At 38.1% G+C, this 22,413-nt stretch overlaps 1 protein-coding gene across 5 annotated transcripts in view; it reads left to right on the top strand.

Annotated features, from left to right (window-relative positions):
* impact (impact RWD domain protein) overlaps positions 1–22,413 on the top strand; it is a 417,506-nt gene that overhangs the window by 375,090 nt on the left and 20,003 nt on the right. The window contains exon 12 of one of the 5 annotated variants that reach the window (XM_039754712.1): positions 20,559–20,629. The exons of the other annotated variants lie outside the window; for them this stretch is intronic. Within the exon in view, the coding sequence (XP_039610646.1) occupies positions 20,559–20,585 (27 nt within the window). The 3' untranslated portion in view covers positions 20,586–20,629. Of the gene's footprint in view, positions 1–20,558; positions 20,630–22,413 lie in introns of those variants that run through there. 5 annotated transcript variants of the gene reach the window in all.

Genomic DNA, 22,413 nt, shown 5'->3' with positions numbered 1-22,413 from the left:
ATATATATATATATCTATACACATATCAACATATATACACACATACATATACATACATACACACACATATATATACACACATACACATACATACATACATACTGTAACAAAGGCGCTATATAGGCGCCTGACCTGGCACAGATGGACACAGAGGCACGTATAATAAACACAAAGCCTTTATTTTTCTTTGGCTGTGGGACACGTCTTCTCCGTGCCACACAGCCCAAACACAGTCCCCAAAACACAAGCACCAAAACAGTTCTTTTTCCTTCCTTCCTTCCTTCCTTTACCACCACTCCTCCTCAAGCTTCGTCTCCTTCCTCCCAACTCTGGCTCCTCGAGTGGTGGTGGCTGGGCCCTTTTATAGCCCACCGGAAGCGTTCTAGGCGATTAACCACCTGGTCCTAATTGCACTTCCGGGTGGGGCTGAAGACTCGTCCAGCTGGGCTGTGGAAAGCAGACAGCCCCCCCTAGCGGCCACCCCGGGCCCCAACCAAGCTGTGGAGGACTCAATCTCCCATGGAGCCCTGCGGGCGGTTGGGGAATCACTGTCGGCCAGGGAGGCTGCCACCAAGCGTCCCGTGGGAGGTATTGGACTGCCCATGGCGGCTCCCCCAGAACATAAGCATCAGGGGCGTCCCTGACGGGCATGGGTCCCGGCTGTCCTTCACAATAAATACATACATACATACATACACACACATGCATATATATATATACACAGACACATATATACACATATATATACAGATCTACATATATATATACATATCTACATATACACACACACACACATATATATATATATATATATATATATATATATATATATATATATATATATATATATACTGTATATAGCAAAATCCCCGCATGACGAAGAACTGCTTTTAAATTTTTATTAAGAAGAAAAGAAAACCTTTTTAAACTGAGGGAAAATATACCAATAACTATCTGTTAAGGATCTCTTTGTATACCACGTTGTCAGTTCAGCACTCCGGTTGTAATATGGCCAAGCTGTGCACTGAGATTACTTTTGAGAATGCAACGTATAGTTTTGTCCATGAGGAAAGCAATGTTGCCTCAAATCAATGGCAACCTTTTGTAGAGTCTGTCCCTGAGACTTATTAATTGTCATCGCGAAGCAGAGCCTTACTGGAAATTTGAGGCAATTGAATTGAAATGGGAGATCAGAGGGTATAACGGTGATGCGAGGAATACATTCAGAGTGTGGCGCTCTGCTGTTTTTTTGTGTAGCTACCTTCACACAGCTTCTCCGCTGCTTTATAAACGAACGCCATATAAGGCCATCGTTTCTCCTTGCTTCGCAGTTCTGTACTGTTTTATTGTTCGTTTATTACGATTCTTATAGTTATTGTGTAGCTATTCGAGACTTACTTTACTGTTCAGGTACTCATTTCCTTTATTTAATCCGCAGCTTGTACGTTATTTTTTGTTCGTTTATTACGATTATAGATATTTATTGATTCCCTTCTTTAGCTGACTGCCTGCTCATATAAGACGCTCCGCTGGTTTTTTGTGAAACAGCCTTTACATAGCTTCTCCGCTGTTTTATAAACAAACAACTTATAAAGCCATTACCTTGTCAATTGTGTAATGCATTTTTTGAACAGGTTTGATGCATGAAAGTGATCAATCGTACTGCGTTCAGTCAGTTCACGTGAGCTGCTCTCTTGTGTGATGTTGCGATGTCCACGGCTTTATTTAATGTTAGCAAAGTCCCGGCACTTAAAAGTTTCTGGCTGCACTCCGGTTGTAATATGACAAGCTGCGAGCTCAATCTTGAGAATGCAACGTATAGTTGTCCAGGAGAAAAGCAATCTTGCCTGAAATCAATGGCATCGTTTTGTAGGGTCTGTCCCTGAGACTTATTACTTGTCATCGCGCAGCAGTGCTTTACTGGAAATTGGAGGCATCTGAAATTGAAATGGGTGATCAGAGGGTATAAAGGGGATGCGAGGAATACATTGAGTGTGGAGAAACTCTAGAGACAGCGTGTGTATTAACTTGTGGATTTTTCTGTGAGTATTTGGTGTCAGCATGACGAAGTTGCTTCTGGTTAGCTGTGGAGCTCAGCTCAGAGCATATTCTTTTCCTACCTTGTCAATTGTGTAATGCGTTTTTTGAACAGGTTTGATGCATGGAAGTGATCACTCGTACTGCGTTCAGTCAGTTCACGTGAGCTGCTCTCTTGTGTGATGTTGCGATGTCCACGGCTTTATTTAATGTTAGCTAAGACCCGGCACTTAAAAGTTTCTCGCTACAGCAATTTTAATTACAAAGTGATCCAAAGTCTCGTTTATACCTCGTGTCTTCTCATTAAACTTGTATCTCGTGAATAAAGTATTCAGCGTTTTTCTTCAGCGCTCTTTGGGAGCTCTTCCTTCTTTTCTACGTACTGCGGTCACAGTCAGTTCACGTGATTACGTGGGAGGCGTGATGATGTCACACGCAGCTCCGCCCCCCACGGCCATCGAGCTAACGTCCATTACAGTATATGGAGAACAATAGGTTCCAGTTATGACCATTACGCGCAGAATTTCAAAATGAAACTTGCCCAACTTTTGTAAGTAAGCTGTAAGGAATGAGCCTACCAAATGTCAGCCTTCTACCTACACAGGAAGTTGGAGAATTAGTGATGAGTGTGTGAGTCAGTCAGTGAGTGAGTCAGTGAGGGCTTTGCCTTTTATTAGTATAGATAATGAGTATACTTTATACATAAAATTATGTTGTCATACCTTGCATAACAGAATAACCTTTATGGCACAATAACAATTCAGCCGGAGTTTTGCAGTAGCTTGCGCATTTGATCGTGCGTGCGGGATGACCAATGTGTTAAAAGAACGCACTGTATGTGAATCAAGTGGTAAATGCCATAGGGAAAATATATGATAGACTAACGTTTAAAAAAAATGTTTTTGAATGCAATGCGATCTACCAGCACTGCCTTTGCGATCTCCTGGTCGATCACGATTGACACATTGGACACCCCTGCCCTAATCCATGATACTGAACAATCTTTGTTTTCAGATCTTTTGAGAATTGCTTTGAGGATCCCATGCTGTCACTCTTCAGAGGAGAGTCAAAGGGAAGCACAACTTACAATTGACCACCTTAAATACATTTTCTCATGATTGGACACACCTGTCTAAGAAGTTCAATTCTTAACAAACTAATCCAACCAATTTGGTGTTGCAAGTATCAGTATTGAGGAGAGACATGCATTCAAATCAGCAAAATTACAAGGGTACCCAAATTTTTGCACAGACAGTTTTTCACATTTGATTTAATTTCATACAACTAAATACTGCTTCACTAAAAATCTTTGTTCGGAAAACACCCCAGTACTCAGATGTACCTAGGAAATGAAAGACATACCACTGTTATTTTTTTTGTTGAACACAGAATAAATTATTATGCAGGCTGAGAGGGGTGCCCAAACCTTTTCATATGACTGTATATATAAATGTCATTATTTTATACTAAATAACACTGACCCTCAACATCACTCCACATTTCCGCCTCCACATACATTCTCTATATTATTAATGTTTGCTGTAAATGGCCATATACTGAACTCTAAACACTCTGGTAACATTTTATTGAACAGTGTTTATTCTGTTAATTCCCTAGGTTCTGATTTATTCAGCACTTGGGCACAATTTTTGCTGATATAATTTATTATTCTTGATCAGAATTTTTCTTAAGTTCAAAACTTCTTTCACATAAAAATGCCATCAAAAGACTGCCTAATAAACAGCCAGACATTCCATCTGCCAGCTAATCTTTAACTCTGTTCATTTTTACATTGACCTGGTAGAAGCTCAGATCTGATGTGTTTTCAAAAGTAAAGTAATTTTTTACTAATCTGAAGTTATACGACATGATTTCACTAAAGCCAGTTAATAAAACATTATCTTTTAAGGTCTCCAGTTAATCTGAAGGGAAGGCACGCTATCTATCACTTCATGCTACATGGCGGTTTGTTGAACTGAAGCATAAATCACTAAAGCTGTGAAGTAGGTTTAAGGAATAGATCATTAAGAAAATATTATTCTCAGTTAAGAGTTTTCATGTCTTACTCTCAAACGTATTCGACCAAACTACATCAAGTTAGAGGCCCATATGAACACATCAATTAATTTATGATTAACTGGATTTAAAAATGCCATGTAAAGTTTGTTAACTTTTACTGTTGTCTATCTGTATTTCCTTGTTAGTTTTTGCTGTTAAACAGCACCTCAGAAATGCTCTACATGACTATAAGGAATTGTTTTTAGCACATGTACGTTGTAGAACAGAGGTAAAATTTCTGTAAATATGGAAGTGTTATTGGTCATTTTTTTTTGTATTTGCAGATGAGATTATCTCTTTACACTTGTATTATGAGATGAAATTGTATTCAGGTGTTAGGCACTACATTTTAAAAATTAACTCACTTATATTTCCTTTTTGGCATTTTATTATTCTAGATAAAGCAGGGCATACCTGAGAAGAAAAGCCTGAATAAAACATGAGAGAAAAGAGCAGGACAGAATTTACAAGCAATAAACAGACTGAACAAAGAGATATGAAATAGCATCAAAGATATCTTGTTATATAAAATAATCTTTCAAAGGCCATATTTGTTGAAATTAAACATGCCATGTTAGTTTTATTGATAGTTGAACTGTTTATGTCTCAGAAAGAAAGAATAGATAATTATGCATTATTTTAAATTCTATTTGCATGCAAATATTTCTAATTGTCTATTGTAAATAATGTTCGATATTCCTGCGCTGACATGTCATCTTAAAGAGAGGCATGAGACCACTTGAGCTTTATTCTGACAGCTGAGGCATCTTTTTATTTATACTGATTACCTCAAAATGGAAGAATTAATCGTACAGTAGTTGAATTGTCACATACACAGAGTACAGTGAAATTCTAACTTGCATGTAGTCATTACAGCTGCTACATCGTGCTTGCAGGGTCCTGGTTTAAGTCTTGCACTTCACTGTTGTCTATGTCCACTTGTGTTTCCCTTCAGTTGTTGTGGTTTTCTTTCCACATCTCAAAGTTCTTCATTACTTGATAATGCTAAATTGTCGTGGTGAGTGTTGGTTTCCGGTCTTTCATGGATGTACCTGGGATGGGCTGTGGCATCTCACAGTAATAAAGTCGATTAAGGAAGTCTGTGAATGTTATGTTACGTTAAATGACTGGCTATTATATTTATAATTTGTGCCTCCTTATTCTTGCTAGGTGACATGGTCCTGTATTTGGTGAATTAATTGACTGCTTAATCCCAATGAAGCTGCAATACTTAACATCTGAATCAGTAGGGAATTTCAAAATTATTATAACACAAAATTAAAATACATTTAGTAGTAATGTTTTGGTGCCTTCACAATGTGTTATCGTTGTGATAATTGGAATGATCCGGGAGTGGTATAATTGAATCTAAATAATAAAGCAATAAAAATGTATGTAGTGTACTGCTGTGCAGTTTTTAAATGGTACTCTTCAGTGTATTCAGCTATTTCTTTTCAGCAGGTTATTTCAAAGGAACAGCTCGGATCCACTGTTATAATTCCCTTCCTAATTTTAAACACTTTGGTCATACCTTGTAGTCTCTGTTTGCTCTAACTAAAGTCTTTCCTCATAGCTCATACCTGTCAGTCTTAGAATCTTCTTAGTCGTTCTCCTCTGAAATTTCTCCAGCAGTGCTGTGGTTTTTTTGTAATATGGAGACCAAAACTGTGGCCATTACTCTAGGTGAGACCACACTAGTGCATTATGTAGCTTAAAGTTAGCCTTGTTTGACTTGAACTCCACACATTGTGATATATTATCTAAAATCCTGTTCAGCTATTTAATCTTTTCTGTACACTGTCTTGATGTAGATAGTCACAAGTCCTCTACAATTCCTGGGTTTTTCTCTTAAGGGTTATTTTCAAGTTTCAGGGCTCCTATTGTGTATTCAGAATTAACATTTCTTTTTCTAACATGCAGTGCCCTATTGTAGATTTACTTACTCTACATTCAATTTCATCCGCTACAAATGTGCCTCCACCTGAATTCTGTTTAGGTCTGTCTGTAATAATTTGGCTGATTCGAGAGTATATGCCATTCCACCTCGTTTGGTATTATTTGCAGACTTAACTAGCTTGTCATTTATATTGTTATTTAGATCGTTTGTTGGCACTGATCACCGAGGAACATCACTTTTAACATCATTTGCATCATCTTATGTAAAAAACAGTAAATATATGAAATAGGACTGAATATATTACGAACATAAAGCAAAAAATAGATTTTTATGTTTTTATAATGTGACATATTGCTTAAACTATTTAGGGAAAATGTTAATAATTTATATAGTCAGCACGAACCTGTCAACAAACAAACAAAAAATGTTAATTTTAATTAAGAAATATGCAATAGTGGAAACATTGCCATTTTCTATATGGAATTTTATTTGATCTGTTTCGGTCTGGCAGCTCTGATCAACTGTGTAAGGTGTGCTTGTGTTTTTTAAATGCATATAGCTTTTAAGAAGGATGTTGCAACAAAGTTCTTCTTGAGTCTTTAAATCACAGATATATATTCACTTTTTTAACTTTTGTATGTTTACAGTAGTTATAAAGTGGTTGCAACCTGTTAAGATACAAATTTGCTGTAAGTACCTTATTGAGAGAGCACATCCGTTCAGAAATCTTATTTGTCTTCTTGAGCCTTTGTTGTGCTTTCTGATATACGTTTGTTACGTGTTTAGTTTGTGTTAAATGAATTAATAGTAATCCTGTACACTCTGTTTAAAAAGCTATTCCTTTATGATAACTCAATAACACCTGCTTTACCGCAAGTCATCTTTTGTCTTTGAGTACCCTGCTCCACTTCACGGTAAATTAGTGTGTTAAAATATTTCAGTTGGAAAATCCTCAAATCTTCTGCTTAGTTTTTAAAACTCTTTTAAGAGCTGCAATGTTGTTAATTTACTCTTTTCACAGATTCCTTGACAGTTGAGTGGGTGAAGGTAAAATGTAAAGTTCATGTACTCTCACTTTCATATAGAATAATATTAGAAAAATGGAACAAATTGCCACCAGGTTTCATGTTACAGTGAGCACATATCAATGACTCATGTTACGCCTTTCTTCCCATCGCGTATGCCCCCTGCTTTTTACTTTTTCCTGATTGAGGCTCTGGGGTTAAATGGGAATGTTGGAATAATGGCAAGGCAAACAGACAGGAACTGCTAGTGTTGTTATTTAAAGAAAAAACTGAGAATGTGAGGGAGAGCTAAACAGTTTGTAGATTTTGTTGACCTTGAAAAGACCAGTCATTGAAGAAGCAAGAAGCAGGTGAAGATGTGAATAGGTGCACACAAAATGTTGAAGTGCATATTCTATAAACTGAAAGTTATGTAAGTAAAGCTAAACCACAAGAGAACTAGCAATGTGCAGTACAAGAGAAACAGCAAACAACAGGCAGCTGCGTTTTGAATGGTCTGAAGGAGAGTTAAACCAGATCTGCTTAGACAGGTATAAAGCGAGTTACAAAAATCAATGCATGATGACATAAAAGCATGAATACGCATTTCCATCTTGGCCTTAGAAATAACAGTTCTTAACTTGGATAGAATTCTCAAGTGAAAAAAGCAGTGACTAAGGGACCTCACATGGGCATCAAAATTCAGGGATTGATCGAAAACAACATCCACATTGCATACAGAGAAGCTAAAATGTGATGAAAGCTTTTGGCTGATTGCCATGTATAGGTTAGGAGGGGCAAAAATTTGAAGCTTTAAGTTGCTGGTTAAAAGCCATTTATTAATCTCTGTCAGACAATCAACAAGAAAAGCAAACTTGTATAGTTGTTGGCTCATAAAAGAGCTGGATGCCATTGGAATAAAAATAATAAGAAATATACTTAAAAGAATCAATAATATGAGCTAACAGTAGCATACATAATGAAAACAGAGTAGGCCCAAAAACAGAATCCTGAAGCACCCCACAAGACAGCAAAGCACTGACTGACATGAACATCTAGTTCTACCTTTCTTTGTTGCAGAACTTTATGTTTATATTTTCATTTTTTCAATTTAATCCCCTAACAGTCCTCAAAACATGTTGTACTTAGTGTTATGACTAATAGTAGACTATAAAAGTTTGACATCCCTGCTCACCATAACTGGTTACACAATTCACAATGTCTTATGTACCAAGGCAGTCTGAAATGTGAACTAAAAATCCTTTGCTATCATCAGAAGATTTAGAATAAATGAATGCAAATGTAATATATGGATATCTATATTACTAAACAAAGGTTGTATATATGCACGGATGCCAGGGGCCAGCACCACCAAAGCGCACGCGCACCAGCGCCTCAGCGCCCCAGAGTCAAACCCAGCGGCTTCCCAGAGTCAGTAGGTGGTGCCCAAACAACACAACACAACCTGTAAACTAAACTTCAGGTCACAATACAACCGGCGCCCGAACGCGAACACCACCGCATATACAACCTTCGTTTAGTAATGTTTGTATATATGCACGGATGGCAGAGGCGAGAAGCAAGCCGTGCATAATACAACCGCCTCCCGAACGCAAACGCGCACACCACCGCATATACAACCTATTGACGTTGACCAGATAAATAACCAAGTGACTGGATTGCTTCCTGGAGAAAGCCACGTCTTTCTAAGTACTGACAGTGTTGATTCTGAACACAAAACTGAGCATCTTAATTTCCCAATAGAATATTTAAACACTATTAGCCCAGCTGGATTACCACAACACAATCTTAACCTTAAAATTGGGACAAAATTACCTTTTAAACTTAAACGACGCCAATTTTCCATTAACACTGCATTTGCCATGACGATCAATAAATCCCAAGGACAAACCATGGGCAAAGTAGGGATTTGCCTATCTGAGCCTGTATTTGGACATGGACAACTTTATGTTGCCTTTTAAAGAGTCTGGCGTTTGTGGGACGTTAAAGTGAATGTTTTAACTACTCCATACCAGGGAGACCTAATTTAAGGACAGGAAACCATCTTTACCAAAAATGTTGTTTATAAGGACATTTTTGATTAACTATTTTGAATTTACCATTTTATTATTTTTTTTGTTTCCAATTTACTTCATTTAAACCTTTGCACTCCGATATTTGTTTTACTTATAAGTGCAGCAACTCAAAGAGATTTTGCACTTAAATGATGTAAATTACATTTCAATTTTAGTTTTAATAAATTGGTTCATTTTAGTACAAATATATTTATTTCATTAAATGAAAACTTTCCCAGGACGCTCCCACCCTCCATCATTTTTCATCCCTCCAAAGATTGGAGGGAACAGAAAGTGATTGTCATTTTTAGATTTGCGATTCTTTAGAGAATCTAGGATTTACTGGTATTCTCTAAACATGAAGTTTCTTACCATTTCATGGAGTAGTTACATCATTTTATCTCCTCCACCACAAAGCATTTTGGATTTTAGATAGATAGATAGATAGATAGATACTTTATTAATCCCAAGGGGAAATTCACATAATCCAGCAGCAGTATACTGATACAAAGAAACAATATTAAATTAAATAGTAATAAAAATGAAAAAAATGAAAAAGCAGACAATAACTTTGAGTAATGTTAGCATTTACTCCACCGGGTGGAATTGAAGAGTCGCATAGTGTGGGGAAGGAACGATCTCCTCAGTCTGTCAGTGGAGCAGGACAGTGACAAAAGTCTGTCACTGAAGCTACTCCTCTGCCTGGAGATGACACTGTTCAGTGGATGCAGTGGATTATTCATGATTGACAGGAGTTTGCTTAATGCCCGTCGCTCTGCCACAGACGTTAAACTGTCCAACTTTATTCCTACAATACAGCCTGCCTTCTTAACAAGTTTGTCCAGGCATGAGGCGTCTTTCATCTTTATGCTGCCACCCCAGCACATCACCGCGTAGAAGAGGGCACTCGCCACAACCGTCTGGTAGAACATCTGCAGCATCTTATTGCAGATGTTGAAGGACGCCAACCTTCTCAGAAAGTATAGTCTGCTCTGTCCTTTCTTACATAGAGCATCAGTATTGGCAGTCCAGTCCAATTTGTCATCCAGCTGCACTCCCAGATATTTATAGGTCTGCACCCTCTGCACACAGTCACCTCTGATGATCACAGGGTCCATGAGGGGCCTGGGCCTCCTAAAATCCACCACCAGCTCCTTGGTCTTGCTGGTGTTAAGGTGTAAGTGGTTTGAGTCGCACCATTTAACAAAGTCTTTGATTAACTTCCTGTACTCCTCCTCCTGCCCACTCCTGATGCAGCCCACACTTGTTTCCCAATGACATTAAAAGAGTTAAAATAAATTACCTATACTGTCTCTTAAGAATATTCCCTAGGTGCATGAAATGGGATTTTACTTTTGTATTCAGCATATCCTTCTGTTTTGTTACCAAGTGACTGGTTTCTGTTCTGGTGGTCTACAATGTGGTATTTCTGTTGTTTATATTTTACTTCCCTGCTCAGGTATACTGTCTCTACTGTATATCTGTAATGTCAAACAGTGTTTAATAATAAAATGTATTTTTCATCCACAAAGTCCAATTGTCCTAAAGATGAAGGGCTCAGGAGATGGTCCTTCTTCAAAACATGTTGCTGGTTCATTTATCACACATTTTTTTTTGTGACCTTTTTCATCACCAGTCTGGTGTGGACAAAGCCCCCTGGAATCTAATGAATGAGTCTTTTGTGACTTTCTCTGTCCCATTTTTGAATTTGTGTTTAGGTTGGACTCCTACTTTTGTTTACTACTTGCTTTTTTGTTATTCACCGTATTTATTAGTCTATGCATTTTTTTCATTCCATGTCACCTTACTATACAATTCTAACAGTTACATATTCATTTGCTCTATGAAATACCCTATGATGTTCTAAACTTAGGCATTTTCTATCAAAGAGGATTTTTTGAAATGACTATTGGGTCATTATCTTTTTAGAGTTTGCATGTTCTCCTTGCACCCATTTTGTTTTTCTCCTTATAGTCCAGTTTCTTCCCACATGCCAGAGACCTGTTTGTTAGAGAAATCTGAAGTGTCTTCAGATTTTTCCTTCCACACATTTCCTAATTAAATGCCTATTCCTTCAGCAAATGCTGCCTATTATTTATTTCTTTGGCTTTCTATTGTGTCATTCTGTCTTGTTAGTCATGTCTAATATTGTAAATATTGTCTTTATAAAAACACTGTTTTATGGACCAGTTCAAATTAGCACTTGTTAGTTCTTTACTTTTTCCTTGTATGGTTTTCCAAAAGATTTATTGAAACAGATATTGCTTGATGAACACACATATGTGTAAGCAGAACCAGTTTAGTGGGTGATAATTGATGCTAGTTAAGAAAACCAAAAGTGACTAATATTTGTGAATGCAACTTAAGTGTAAAGAATCAAAGATTATGAGAGTGTTTGTCATTTTTATTTGGATTGGCAGATAATCTGGAATCCACAGAATCATTAAATAGGGACATGGACCACACACAGGCTTGGGCAGATCTGTGGCAGAGTAAGTTTAATGCCAGTTAATGTAAAGTATAGCATGTAGGAAGTAGTGGGAGTTCCAAAAATCAAGAGGAGAGAGGGATGAGAGGGATTTAGGAGTCGTAGTAGACTCTACGCTATCAACTTCCCATCATCATTCAGAAGCCATAAGGAAGGCTAACAGAATGTTAAGTTATATAGCACAATGTGTGGAGAACAAGTCCAAGGAGGTTATGCCCAAGCTTTATAACACACTGGTGAGGCCTCATCTGGAGTACTGTGGGGAGCTTTGGTCTCCAGGCTACAAAAAGGACATAGCAGCACTAGAAAAGGTCCAGAGAAGAGCGACTAGGCTGATTCCAGGGCTACAGGGGATGAATTATGAAGAAAGATTAAAAGAGCTGAGCCTTTTCAATTTAAGCAAAAGGAGATTAAGAGGTGACATAATTGAAGTGTTTAAAATTACAAAGGGAATTAGTACAGTGGATCGGACAAGACTGTTATTATAAAATGAGTTCATCAAGAACACGGAAACACATTTGGAAACTTGTTAAGGGTAAGTTTTGCACAAACATTAGGAAGTTTGTCTTTAAACAGAGATCCGCAGTCACATGGAAAAAGCTACCAAGTAGTGTGGTAGACAGTATGACTTTAGGGACTTTCAAAACTCGACTTGATATAATTTTAGAGGAATTAAGTGGATAGGACTGGTGAGCTTTGTTGGGCTGAATGGCCTGTTCTCATCTGGATTGTTCTAATGTTCTAATCCTGGCTTAGTTCCTGCCTTTTGTCAGACATGCCAGCAGAAGCTATGGCTCTCTTTTTATTCTGTATATAAAAGATTAAAATGGTTAAAAATGGAAAAAACAATAGATGGATAAATCAATGAACTTTTCTGATACATTGTTTTGTGTTAATCCAGTGTGTATTTGAGTTATATAACATTATATTATTTTCTGTCTTAAAATAAGTGTTCCATTAAATTTGGCCTCTCCTCGGGGCAATTGGAGAATCAAAAAGTGACTTAATATTGGATGACTTTGTGAAATGTTTTAATTTATATGGTCTGTTTCAAACAGCTCTTGACTTATTCTCATGAAAATAAACTGATGCCCCTGAGACTCATTTCATGTGCCAAAGCGCAGGTGGGAAGTTATTTTAATAACTGTCAAGGCCTGTGTTCCTCTGCCAGATGGCATGTAGTCCTGTTCCCAAGACTATTGTATGTGCAGGTTTTTTATTTAAAAAGACCTTCTAGGTTCCCAAATATATTTACAATCAAGTGACTGTGTTTTATAACGATTATGTGCTGTTGCTTACAAGACTCCAGCAAAGCCTTATTGCAAATTTGGGCCATCTGTCTACTTTAAAAGTTAAAGGCTTCTGAGCAGATGAGAGCCTAAACAACTAAATTTAGAGAAATGGGCTTTGAGAAGCTTATGTTTAGATGAGAGACCTTAACGTGAGTTAACATCTAAAAGCTCCACCTTAGGCATTGTTCACCTCCTGTTTGATTACCAGTTGTGACAACCAGGGGGCAATGCAGCTCCTGACACAAAGACTTATATACAAGTTCTCCTTAAACAAAAGGGTTTTATTGTGTGAAACTCTTACAGGTAAGTGTTTCTCACACCACAACTCTTATTTTGCAACACTGTTGCTTTTCCTCCACTCCTCCAGCATGCTTTGTATTCCTCCTCCCAACTCTGGCTAGATGAAGGAGGCTGGGCCTTTTATGTAAAACCCAGGAACACTTCCAGTCCCCCGATACAGTGGCTCTGGAGTACTTCCTGGTACATCTGGAGTCCTTCAAAGCAGTTCTCGTAAATCCTCTCACCATCCCATCAGCACCCCCTTGCAGCACCCACAGGACCCAAAAAGGCTGGCCAAAAGAACTCCTGTTGATCTCCATAGCGGTACCAAAGCCCAGAAAGGCTGCCACCTAGGTTGTTGGGGGAGACAATGTCCTGAATAATTTCCTTCCCCTATTTTTCTACACTATTAGCATCCCTTCTGGGTAAGGTTCCCAGGTCTGCTCTGGCCAGGTTGCCAGTTCCAGTATGCTGTTTCTCACACAGTATTATGGTGTTACTAGGCCAACCTTGAGTATCACACTGCTTTGTCTAAGGGGTCGGCTGCTTCCTTCCAGTCCTCTTACTTTTCAGAATCCTCTTCACTGAAGCTCATGATGTTAGAAGTGTTTAAATTATTAGGTTGTTGTGTTTAAAAGATGACTCTCATAAACTTGTTTATCTGTCTAAAATGTGCATCTGTGCTTAACTGAATCGTTTATTTTTCATATTATGCTGTTTTGAGTTTTTTTGGGTCACTAACAGCAATTTAGTATGAAATTGGTAATGCTACAGATAATATATTTTGTTATTCGTCATATAAAAAATCTTCTATATTGATTACACAATGAAAATATAATTAAACTTTTGGAAATAACAGGAAAATGTTCCCTATTCCTTCTTATCATATAAAATGTTTAAAAAAGATCAAAAGGTAATAAGGTGATTGGATGCAGTAAACATAAACTGACAAAGATTTTCTTTTTTTATTGTACTTATTATATCTGCCACTACACATAACAACCTGCTGATGTTCTGTTTTAAAGTTTTCTTTGAATTTATCATTTAAAAATTAGTTAAAACATTTTAACCCAAACAAACTTAGGTGTGAATACAGTACCATTCTCGTTTGTTGGTACTTTTTCAAGATCTTATTTCCAGGAAGCCTACCAAAGCAACAGCTATTTCAGTAATTTGAGGATTGTGTTGTTGAACTTGAAGATGAATTAAAGGTAGTCTTTGTTGTAATAGAGGACTGAAAGAACTTGGCCAGGTGTAATTAGGAGAGATTGTGTTCTCTTCTAAAGCTGCATAGGATGTAACTTTGGCTCAGAAAGGTAGAGACAAGTAAGTTGCAGCCAGATGAAAGGACTATTCACCCAGAGGCATCAGCCCCACTGTTTAAGATGTCCAACTATTTTCAGGACCTTGTGTAACTAGTTGTTACCTCTAAACCGACCCCCATTTAGAGAAAAGTAGTAATAGCTGGGGCCTAAATTATTAGGAGATTGACACAGGTTAACAGCAAAACTCACCCTTCCTGATGCACAAGAGGAAGACCAACCTGCAGGTATGCTTCTGGATGGATCCAGTTGTTATTATTCATGATGTGACAAGCATCATAGATAAGAGCAGACTGCTCAGCCAAGGAGCAACACTGTCAATTTGGTCTTCTGTGAAACGTGTCCTGTGCCATAAACCAGTCCAGAATGAGTATTTCAAATCTTTAAAAAGGGTTGAAGGGCACAACTTTATAGGACATTACGACACCTTTCGGAACAGATGTGACCTGTACTGTAAGATGGATTACATTTGAAATGAAGGAGCACTGATGTTTTGGGGAGGTGTATGACTAAAGTAGTTGTGTATTGTATAACTAAGGTATCAGATTAGGACAGTCCTTGTTTAAGCAGTTCATATAGGAAATGGACAAAAATATTAATAAAAATACAAAAATTGAAAGTGTAAAAAGTGTACTTTTTAATCGGTAACAGAAAAGCTGGCTAAATCTTACAATGGTGTTGATATAATAAAATGAGATGTGTGCTGTTTTGAAAAGACAGGCAAATTTGAAAAGGTAGGAGGATGGCCATTTGCCTAAAATAGAATGTGAATATATCGTGTCAATGAGGATATTTGGATACAACTTGATTGTATCAAACATACAGGCCTCATGTTAGACCCCCTAATGCAGATAGGCAACATTTTACATATATTAGATAAGCAACTTTATGGGGGCATACTTCAGTAATGGGTGACATTAATTAATCCACCTTACAAAAGTAGGAGCACAGAAGAAGGAATTCATATGTAGTGTGAACCGCTAGGGGGCGTTGTAACACCCAGACCCCAGATACAACTGCACAGACATAGGTTTAGACTACAATAACAAGATTTTTTTGCCACAAATACTTAAGTATTCCACTGTTCCAGCAATGAGACTCTTCCCTTTTCCAAGCCACCCAGGTGAGCTTCATCCAAATACTCTCCTGACTTCTGGGTGAAATGGTGCAGCTTCATTTATACTGGACCCAGGAGTAATTCCGGTTCTACCACATTGCATCCAAGAAGCCCTTTTGAGCCAGCCAGAACCTCCCTGCGAAAGGAAAGTCTGCCTCCAGCCACTCCCCTAGCATCGTCCAAGAACCCCAACAGGGCTGCCCACCAAAACTACAACTCCCATACAGCCCTGCAGGTGTCCAAACAGCAGTCTCCCAGAGGTACAATGACAATGGTGATTACAACGTAATATGTTTTACAGTATTGCAGCAGAGCATATATGCACAAACTAAAACTGTTAAGTTTAATTTTAGTAAGGCAGATTTAAAACTGGACTCCTTCAGCAGTGTGTCTCTTTGGAGAATCCTTCGATACGGCTGGTGTGACTTTGTGTCGAATGAGCGGTTACTCACAGAGTTCCGAATGAGACACATTACCTGCATTGTGAGGGAGTGTCAGTTATGGCACTACAGCCGTCAGGCGATTCCCTGAGGGTGATCTGGCTCACAGGATCCTTATTGTTGAGAACCCAAGCGGCTGGACCAGGCCAAGGAGACACCCACATAACACCTGGCTGAGGCAGATAGATGGTAATTTCCGGAGGGTGCGACTGGACCGCGTGTCTGCCTGGGGGGTTGCCAACCGAGATCCTGAGCTGTTTCATCATGTGGTGGGTGCGTCAATGTGCTGTTCCAGTGCATACTCCCTAACCTGACCTGAACTGACCTGAGATTTAGAACAGATGTGAAAAGTCAAAACAAGACAAAGCATGAGAAACTTAAATATGGAGCAGTGTGAGACATGTTTTAAAGTATAGTATGTTACATACAATGCAGGACAAGTTCATTTGGAAATTTAAAAGTATTTGAAAGTTAAGAAGAATTCTACAGTCAATGAATAAGGAGCTAAGAAAGACCTTGCAGAAGAAACTCAGCTTTGTAACACATTCAAGACAGATGACATCTCTGCCAACCATAAAAGCACATAAGAACAATGGCTTAAAAGGATATTAAGGAACACTAAAAGGTATTTAAAGCAAAGTATTGCAATTAATGCAGATGTTAAGCTAACAATTTCTGTCATTTTTGTAGTGAAAGATCAGTCAAGGAAGAGGTCAAGTGTATTATAAACTGTAAGTGTGAAATAAAATATATGATGAAAAAAGTTGCATCCTCTCAGTAGCTGTTGGGATTACAAAAGGTTTGTTTGAAGAAAAAAGGAGCAGCATTTTAAGAAAAGAAGAATGAGGGAAAATTTCCAAAACAAGAATATAAACCCTCATAATTGAGTACAAAAAACATTTTGTAGGCTCTGATTTGTGGCAGAGGTGGTGATATTAACTACTGTTTTAGTAGGGTGCCCAAAATGTAGATTTTTTCTTTTTCTACATTTTTTCAGCTCATCAAATAAATCATATCTGTTGTAAAAGAGCACAAGATAGACAGGGCAGAAGGTTTGGGGATTCACCCTGTAAACTTGAAGTTTGTAGAATTTTAAATGCAAGGAAAACACCAAGCAAGTAATCTCAAAGGACTGAGTCTTAACACGACTGAGTGAATAAGAGAAAGGTGGCAAATTTATAGTGGGTAGGGAAGAAGAGGCGGGTCTCCTGAGCTGCAGCCTGAAGTGAGGTCAAGACCAGGACAAGATGGGAGGTCTCTGGAAGAGGAACCGGAAGTGGCTTCTGTAGAGGGACTGGAAGTGGTGTTAGGTGGATTTCCCTTGTGGGAATCTGCAGGGGAAGGAAAAGAAGCATTAGTGCACACTGTCAACCCTTGGTCCTGTGTAACCACACACTTAGTCGAGCCCATCAATTGCTTCCCAAGTGCATGTGTGTGACACTGAATATTAACATGTTCATAAAGAAATGATGGTGTTTTAGTTTGTTTGCCACCCAAGTTGAATTCACTATTTTTTACTTCAGATATCAGCAAAATGTGTACTTTGGTCAGGGTTGTCCAACCTTTTCCTTGGAACTGAACTGTATATTGAAGTCTGAGAGTAGCTTGCGAGTACTCACAAGCAAGTGTAAAAGTTGTTTAGTTTTGCAAGGTCAGTTGTTTTAGAAATGTCTGGGAATTTGACAGCTTCTGAAGTGATAAAGCTCTTCCAAGTCTAAGCCAAGCAGATAAAGTCACATTTCTACCAGATGAGGCCATTCACTGTCTTCTTAACAGATTCTCTGTTAATAAATGGGAGCAAAATGTGTAATGTATTCAGGCAGCTGACAATAAAGGAGCATGGAAATGGATGATGTTTGCAAATGCAACTTTTGTGGCTGATATTAGATGTATTATCATTATTATTGCAGATATTCATCTGCCAACATTCAGTTTCTCATTCCTAACTGTTATTTTCCAGAATGCATCCATTTGTCTTCAAAACTGTATAACACACTTAATGCAGCACTTGACAACTGCAGCTTATGATCAGTTTTTCATTTGGAAAAGCCTAAAAAAACAACATTGTCATCAATGATTTCATACCATTGTCATGTGTAACACTCTTTAACACCCTGAGAAGTGTGACCATTTTATGGTTAATACAGAAATTTTCTGCTTGCTGGCTATAAATGAAGTCACTAAATTCTTTATAACACTGTTGCATCTTTATGTTTTTTTGAAATCAAAGATACTAAATTTCTGTAAGTCGATGCTCATGAAACTGAGAATATATGCTCATGAGGTAGCAGATAATGTGCATAACTCATCGGCATCATAAAAGGAAGGAAATAACTGATTCATATTGTAGACGGCTCCTTTGATTTGTGAAATCTTAAATCAGAGCAAGTCATTTTAAGAAAGCACCATGCTGATGGCACACCATGTCATTCTGAGGCTGTAATGATTTCTGTTTTGCTTGTTAAAATTTTCCTACAAGTTCATAACCCTTAATAATTGAATCTTTTATATATTCTTTTTTAACTTTATTTCTTAAGTAGTTTTATTGTTTCATACAGATGTATCTCACTTTTAAGCTTACAGCATTATACAATATAATTTCTTCTACTAAGACCCTTAATATAAACTGTTTTAGGTGTACCACTGAGCAGTTGAGAACATCACACTGATGCACTCTGTTTTGAGTGCTGTTTTAGTTTTTACAGTGTCACAGACCCATTGGGAAGAGTTTTGTACTCATCGTACTGTCTTTTGATGCATGCAGGTTGTATTTTATATAGAATAATGACTGTATGGCAGTGTAGTAATAATAATAATAATAGTAATAGTAATTCTCAGCTGTACTAGAGTTCACTAGGGTCAATTTTTAATCTTTTCGTAAGGTAGGAACCCAATGCATTTGTTTATGAAAATTAATTTTATTTTTTTCCCAGTCCCACCTACGTTACATTTGGACTGTCATCTTTTCTTTTTCAGGTCAATTTTTTTACAGTCTGACCTTGCAGTCAACTTTGTATTTTTGGTACATATTAGATTTATTATTGGCAGTAACTTGGTGCTATGTGAGTGTGAATGTGGACTTGAGTGGAGATTGAATATATGACTGGTATATTGTTCTTCTTTCTTTGTACCAATCCTATTGGCATAACCTTCAGTCCCTCAGACCTCTGAACTGAGTTATGTGGTTTTGACAATTTTATATTATATATTACCCTTCAAAATCCTTAACAGCCTTTGTACACAGTGCTGTTTCTTATGATAGCCCTGTGACGATGCGGGTTTGGCTCCACGTTCCCTTCTGATATTTGGAAGCCCTTGAACCCAAAACCGTCGATAATGTCACCGAGTGAGCTAGTCAGTGACACAATAACAACTGAGCAAGGGGATGGTAAAAAGTGAAAAGTGCTTTTATTTAAAAACCAACAAAAACAATGTTCAATAAATAAAGTGCAGTGCTTTCCAAAATTCAGTCATTAAATAAATAATCCATAAAAACGTTGAGGTTAAAAATAGCAAAAAAAAAACAATCCTTTAAAACGAGGTTAAAACATTTCTTAGGAAGCAGTTTTTAAAAATCAACAAGTTCAGTGCCTTCTTTTAACTGGTGACTCCCCTGCTTCTCCCTGTCCAGGTTTCGCAACAGGGTAGCCACTCTACCTGTAGCTGACCTTCACTCCACTACAGATCTGGCGGCGTCCCGATCCCTGGCTTCAGTTCCGCTCCCTCCAGACTGCGACTTGGGAATTACTCACACGGCCAAGGCTCTCACGTGGAGGACACCACATCCCAAATCCTGGCTCCCGCTGCCATCCGCGGCCCCATGCGGAGTCACCCATCTCCTTCTTTGGTCACTCTCGCTACATGCTTGCTCAGCGGAAGCGACAACTACTACTACGCCCTGGGTGTCGTCCTAACACCCAGGCTGTCTTCTCAGCTGCCTATGAGCGCTCGCTCGCCCGCTTCCTGCTGCACCGACATGCTCGCTCTCTCGCTCCCTGTAACCTCCGTCCTTTTCGTTCTTCTTTTCATTTCCCTCCTTTCCATCCGAATCACACTTCTTTTTATATAGCGAGGGGCCATAGCAGCTGTAGCACATTAGCCATGGGAACAATCACGGATGTGGGCAGTCCCTCACCTGTGCACTCGGTGAGAAACACTCACACCGCAGATCACCCCGTGGCTTGCTATGGCCCAACGCCCCCTCGCTAAGCCCGCGAGAGCGGTGATTATCTATTTAAATGGCCCTTGCTAAACGAGCTGTGGACCCACAACATCACAAGCCCATACCACTTTATATCCCAGTCCAAAAACAACCTGTACCTCAAAGTTTCCATATTTAAAGAGAAAATGTAGGAATATTGTATAATTCCACAAAGTATTGAAGAGTAAGAGACTAAAGCTATTTGAAGTTGCGGCTTACAAATATCCCAGCACCCTTCTTTAAGTGCTGATCCCCGGCCTTCACAGTGTTAGTCCTTGCTTATAAAGGCACTCTAGCACACTAAACTTTATGCTTTTCATATGCCTATAAGTGTCCTTTTTCTTTCAGATGCTGTTCTTTATCCAGTTGCTCTAAGCTGACCCCAACACCCACTTAAAACTTTTATAGCCCAGTACTGGAGATGATGGATTTGTAGCATGTAGTTTCTCATTGTGTCCTTGCTCAGAAGTGGAAAACAACACGTTGCTCATTTCTTCCTGGCGAATTCTAAAATCTTAAATCACATTGCTGTTTTTGCCACTATAGTAGCTTTTGTGATTGCTTCTTCTCTTGCAAGTGAACACAAGGTAATCAGGACTATCAGACAGCAACAGAATACAGAATGGCAGACTCTAGGAGACAAAGGAAACAAGCAGGAGTCCATTCTTCAGGTTGGATTGTCAAAAGTAGTACATTATATTTAGTTTAAACCTTAAAGGAATCAGTCTTTTACTGAATACAATGTTTCTGTTGTATTGACTACAGCATTTTCATGGGGCAGATAGAGGGCAGTTATTTGGAAATGTAAGTACACCCCATGGAGGTTTTCTTTCTTTTTTTACAGATCAAGATATTATCTTTATTTAAACAGTATTTATAAGTACAGTTGATAACTGTAATATAACAAAGATCATGCCACCTTTAAATTTTGTATCATTTAAATAAAGAATGAACATTTTTCATGTGGAAAAAGTAAATACACTCCTATATTTTTCACTACCTTAAATACCTAAAGTTAGAATCGGGTGCAGAATAGGTGCAAATAATTAGAACATCATTTACTTTGGTTTGCTCTTTGTTGTTGAAATATCATCATGTCTAGATTGGAAGAGCTCTCTAAGACCTCCAGGAAGAAGGGTATAAATGCTTATGAATCTAGGATAGGATTTTAAAAGGCTTCTGAACAACTGGAAATTGCTCCATTGTTCCAACCATTCCAGTGTTCAGGAGATCATCAACTCTATAAGTGGAGAAAATTTCAAAAAACTGCCAACTTGTCAAGGTCAGACCACCTCAGCAATTTCAGTCCATGAGAAAATTGCAAGATGCTGAAAGAAGACTCTGAGTACTTCAGATAGCTCTCGCCACTGTTGATGTCAAAGTGCATTAGTCTACCATTAGAAAGATGCTGCAAACTTTAGATCTTCATTGGAGTTGTCAGAAGAAAACCTTTGCTGCCCAGAAAGAACATCAGGAAAGACTAAAGTTTGCCCATGAACAGCTAGGCAAAGACCAGGGGCCTCCTGTGTAAAAAGTGCCTATGCACAAAAATGTTGCATACACCCCTTTCAGTTCTCACATTGAGATATATAAAAATTAAACTTGGCGTAATGCTGCGCACATTTTCACAGCAACCTTACACCATGTGAATGCTCATTTCTGCTCGGTTTTGCAAATGGTTGGCACCCAGCATCAAAGCAATGCTGCTGTTTCTGTGTGGTCTCTTTATCTTTTTTAGAATCACATTCATGACATGGACTTTATCAAATACACCAAAATGAACTCAATATCTTTTTCAGATTTAAAGTACTTGATTGCAATCATTCTGTAATAATATAATGGTACATGGAATGGACAAACTATTCCAGCTACCATGGTTGCTTTAACGTTGTTAGAAGACATCGCAGATGGAAAAATTAGAAAAGAGCGTATTTACAGATCATACTGACTTCTTGTCTTATAATGATGATTGGCTTCTAAGTCGATTTAGATTTCCAAGAACTACTCTGTTGGAGCTGTGTACTGTTAATATACCAGGATGTATACTTGGTATCATTTTTGTGAAGAATGTATGTATATTACATTTTACAGATAAATTGCTAACTTCATTTAAATAATGTATGCTGTTAATAATTAAACATCTCAGGGCACGGTGGAAATGCTGCTGCCTCACAGTATGTTTATTAGGTGCTTTAATGCATTT

The sequence above is a fragment of the Polypterus senegalus genome, chromosome 5 (assembly GCF_016835505.1).
Source record: "Polypterus senegalus isolate Bchr_013 chromosome 5, ASM1683550v1, whole genome shotgun sequence".
Taxonomy (NCBI): domain Eukaryota; kingdom Metazoa; phylum Chordata; class Cladistia; order Polypteriformes; family Polypteridae; genus Polypterus; species Polypterus senegalus.
The sequence above is the reverse complement of the archived record's forward strand: the minus strand, read 5'-3'. Positions and strand labels throughout refer to the sequence as shown.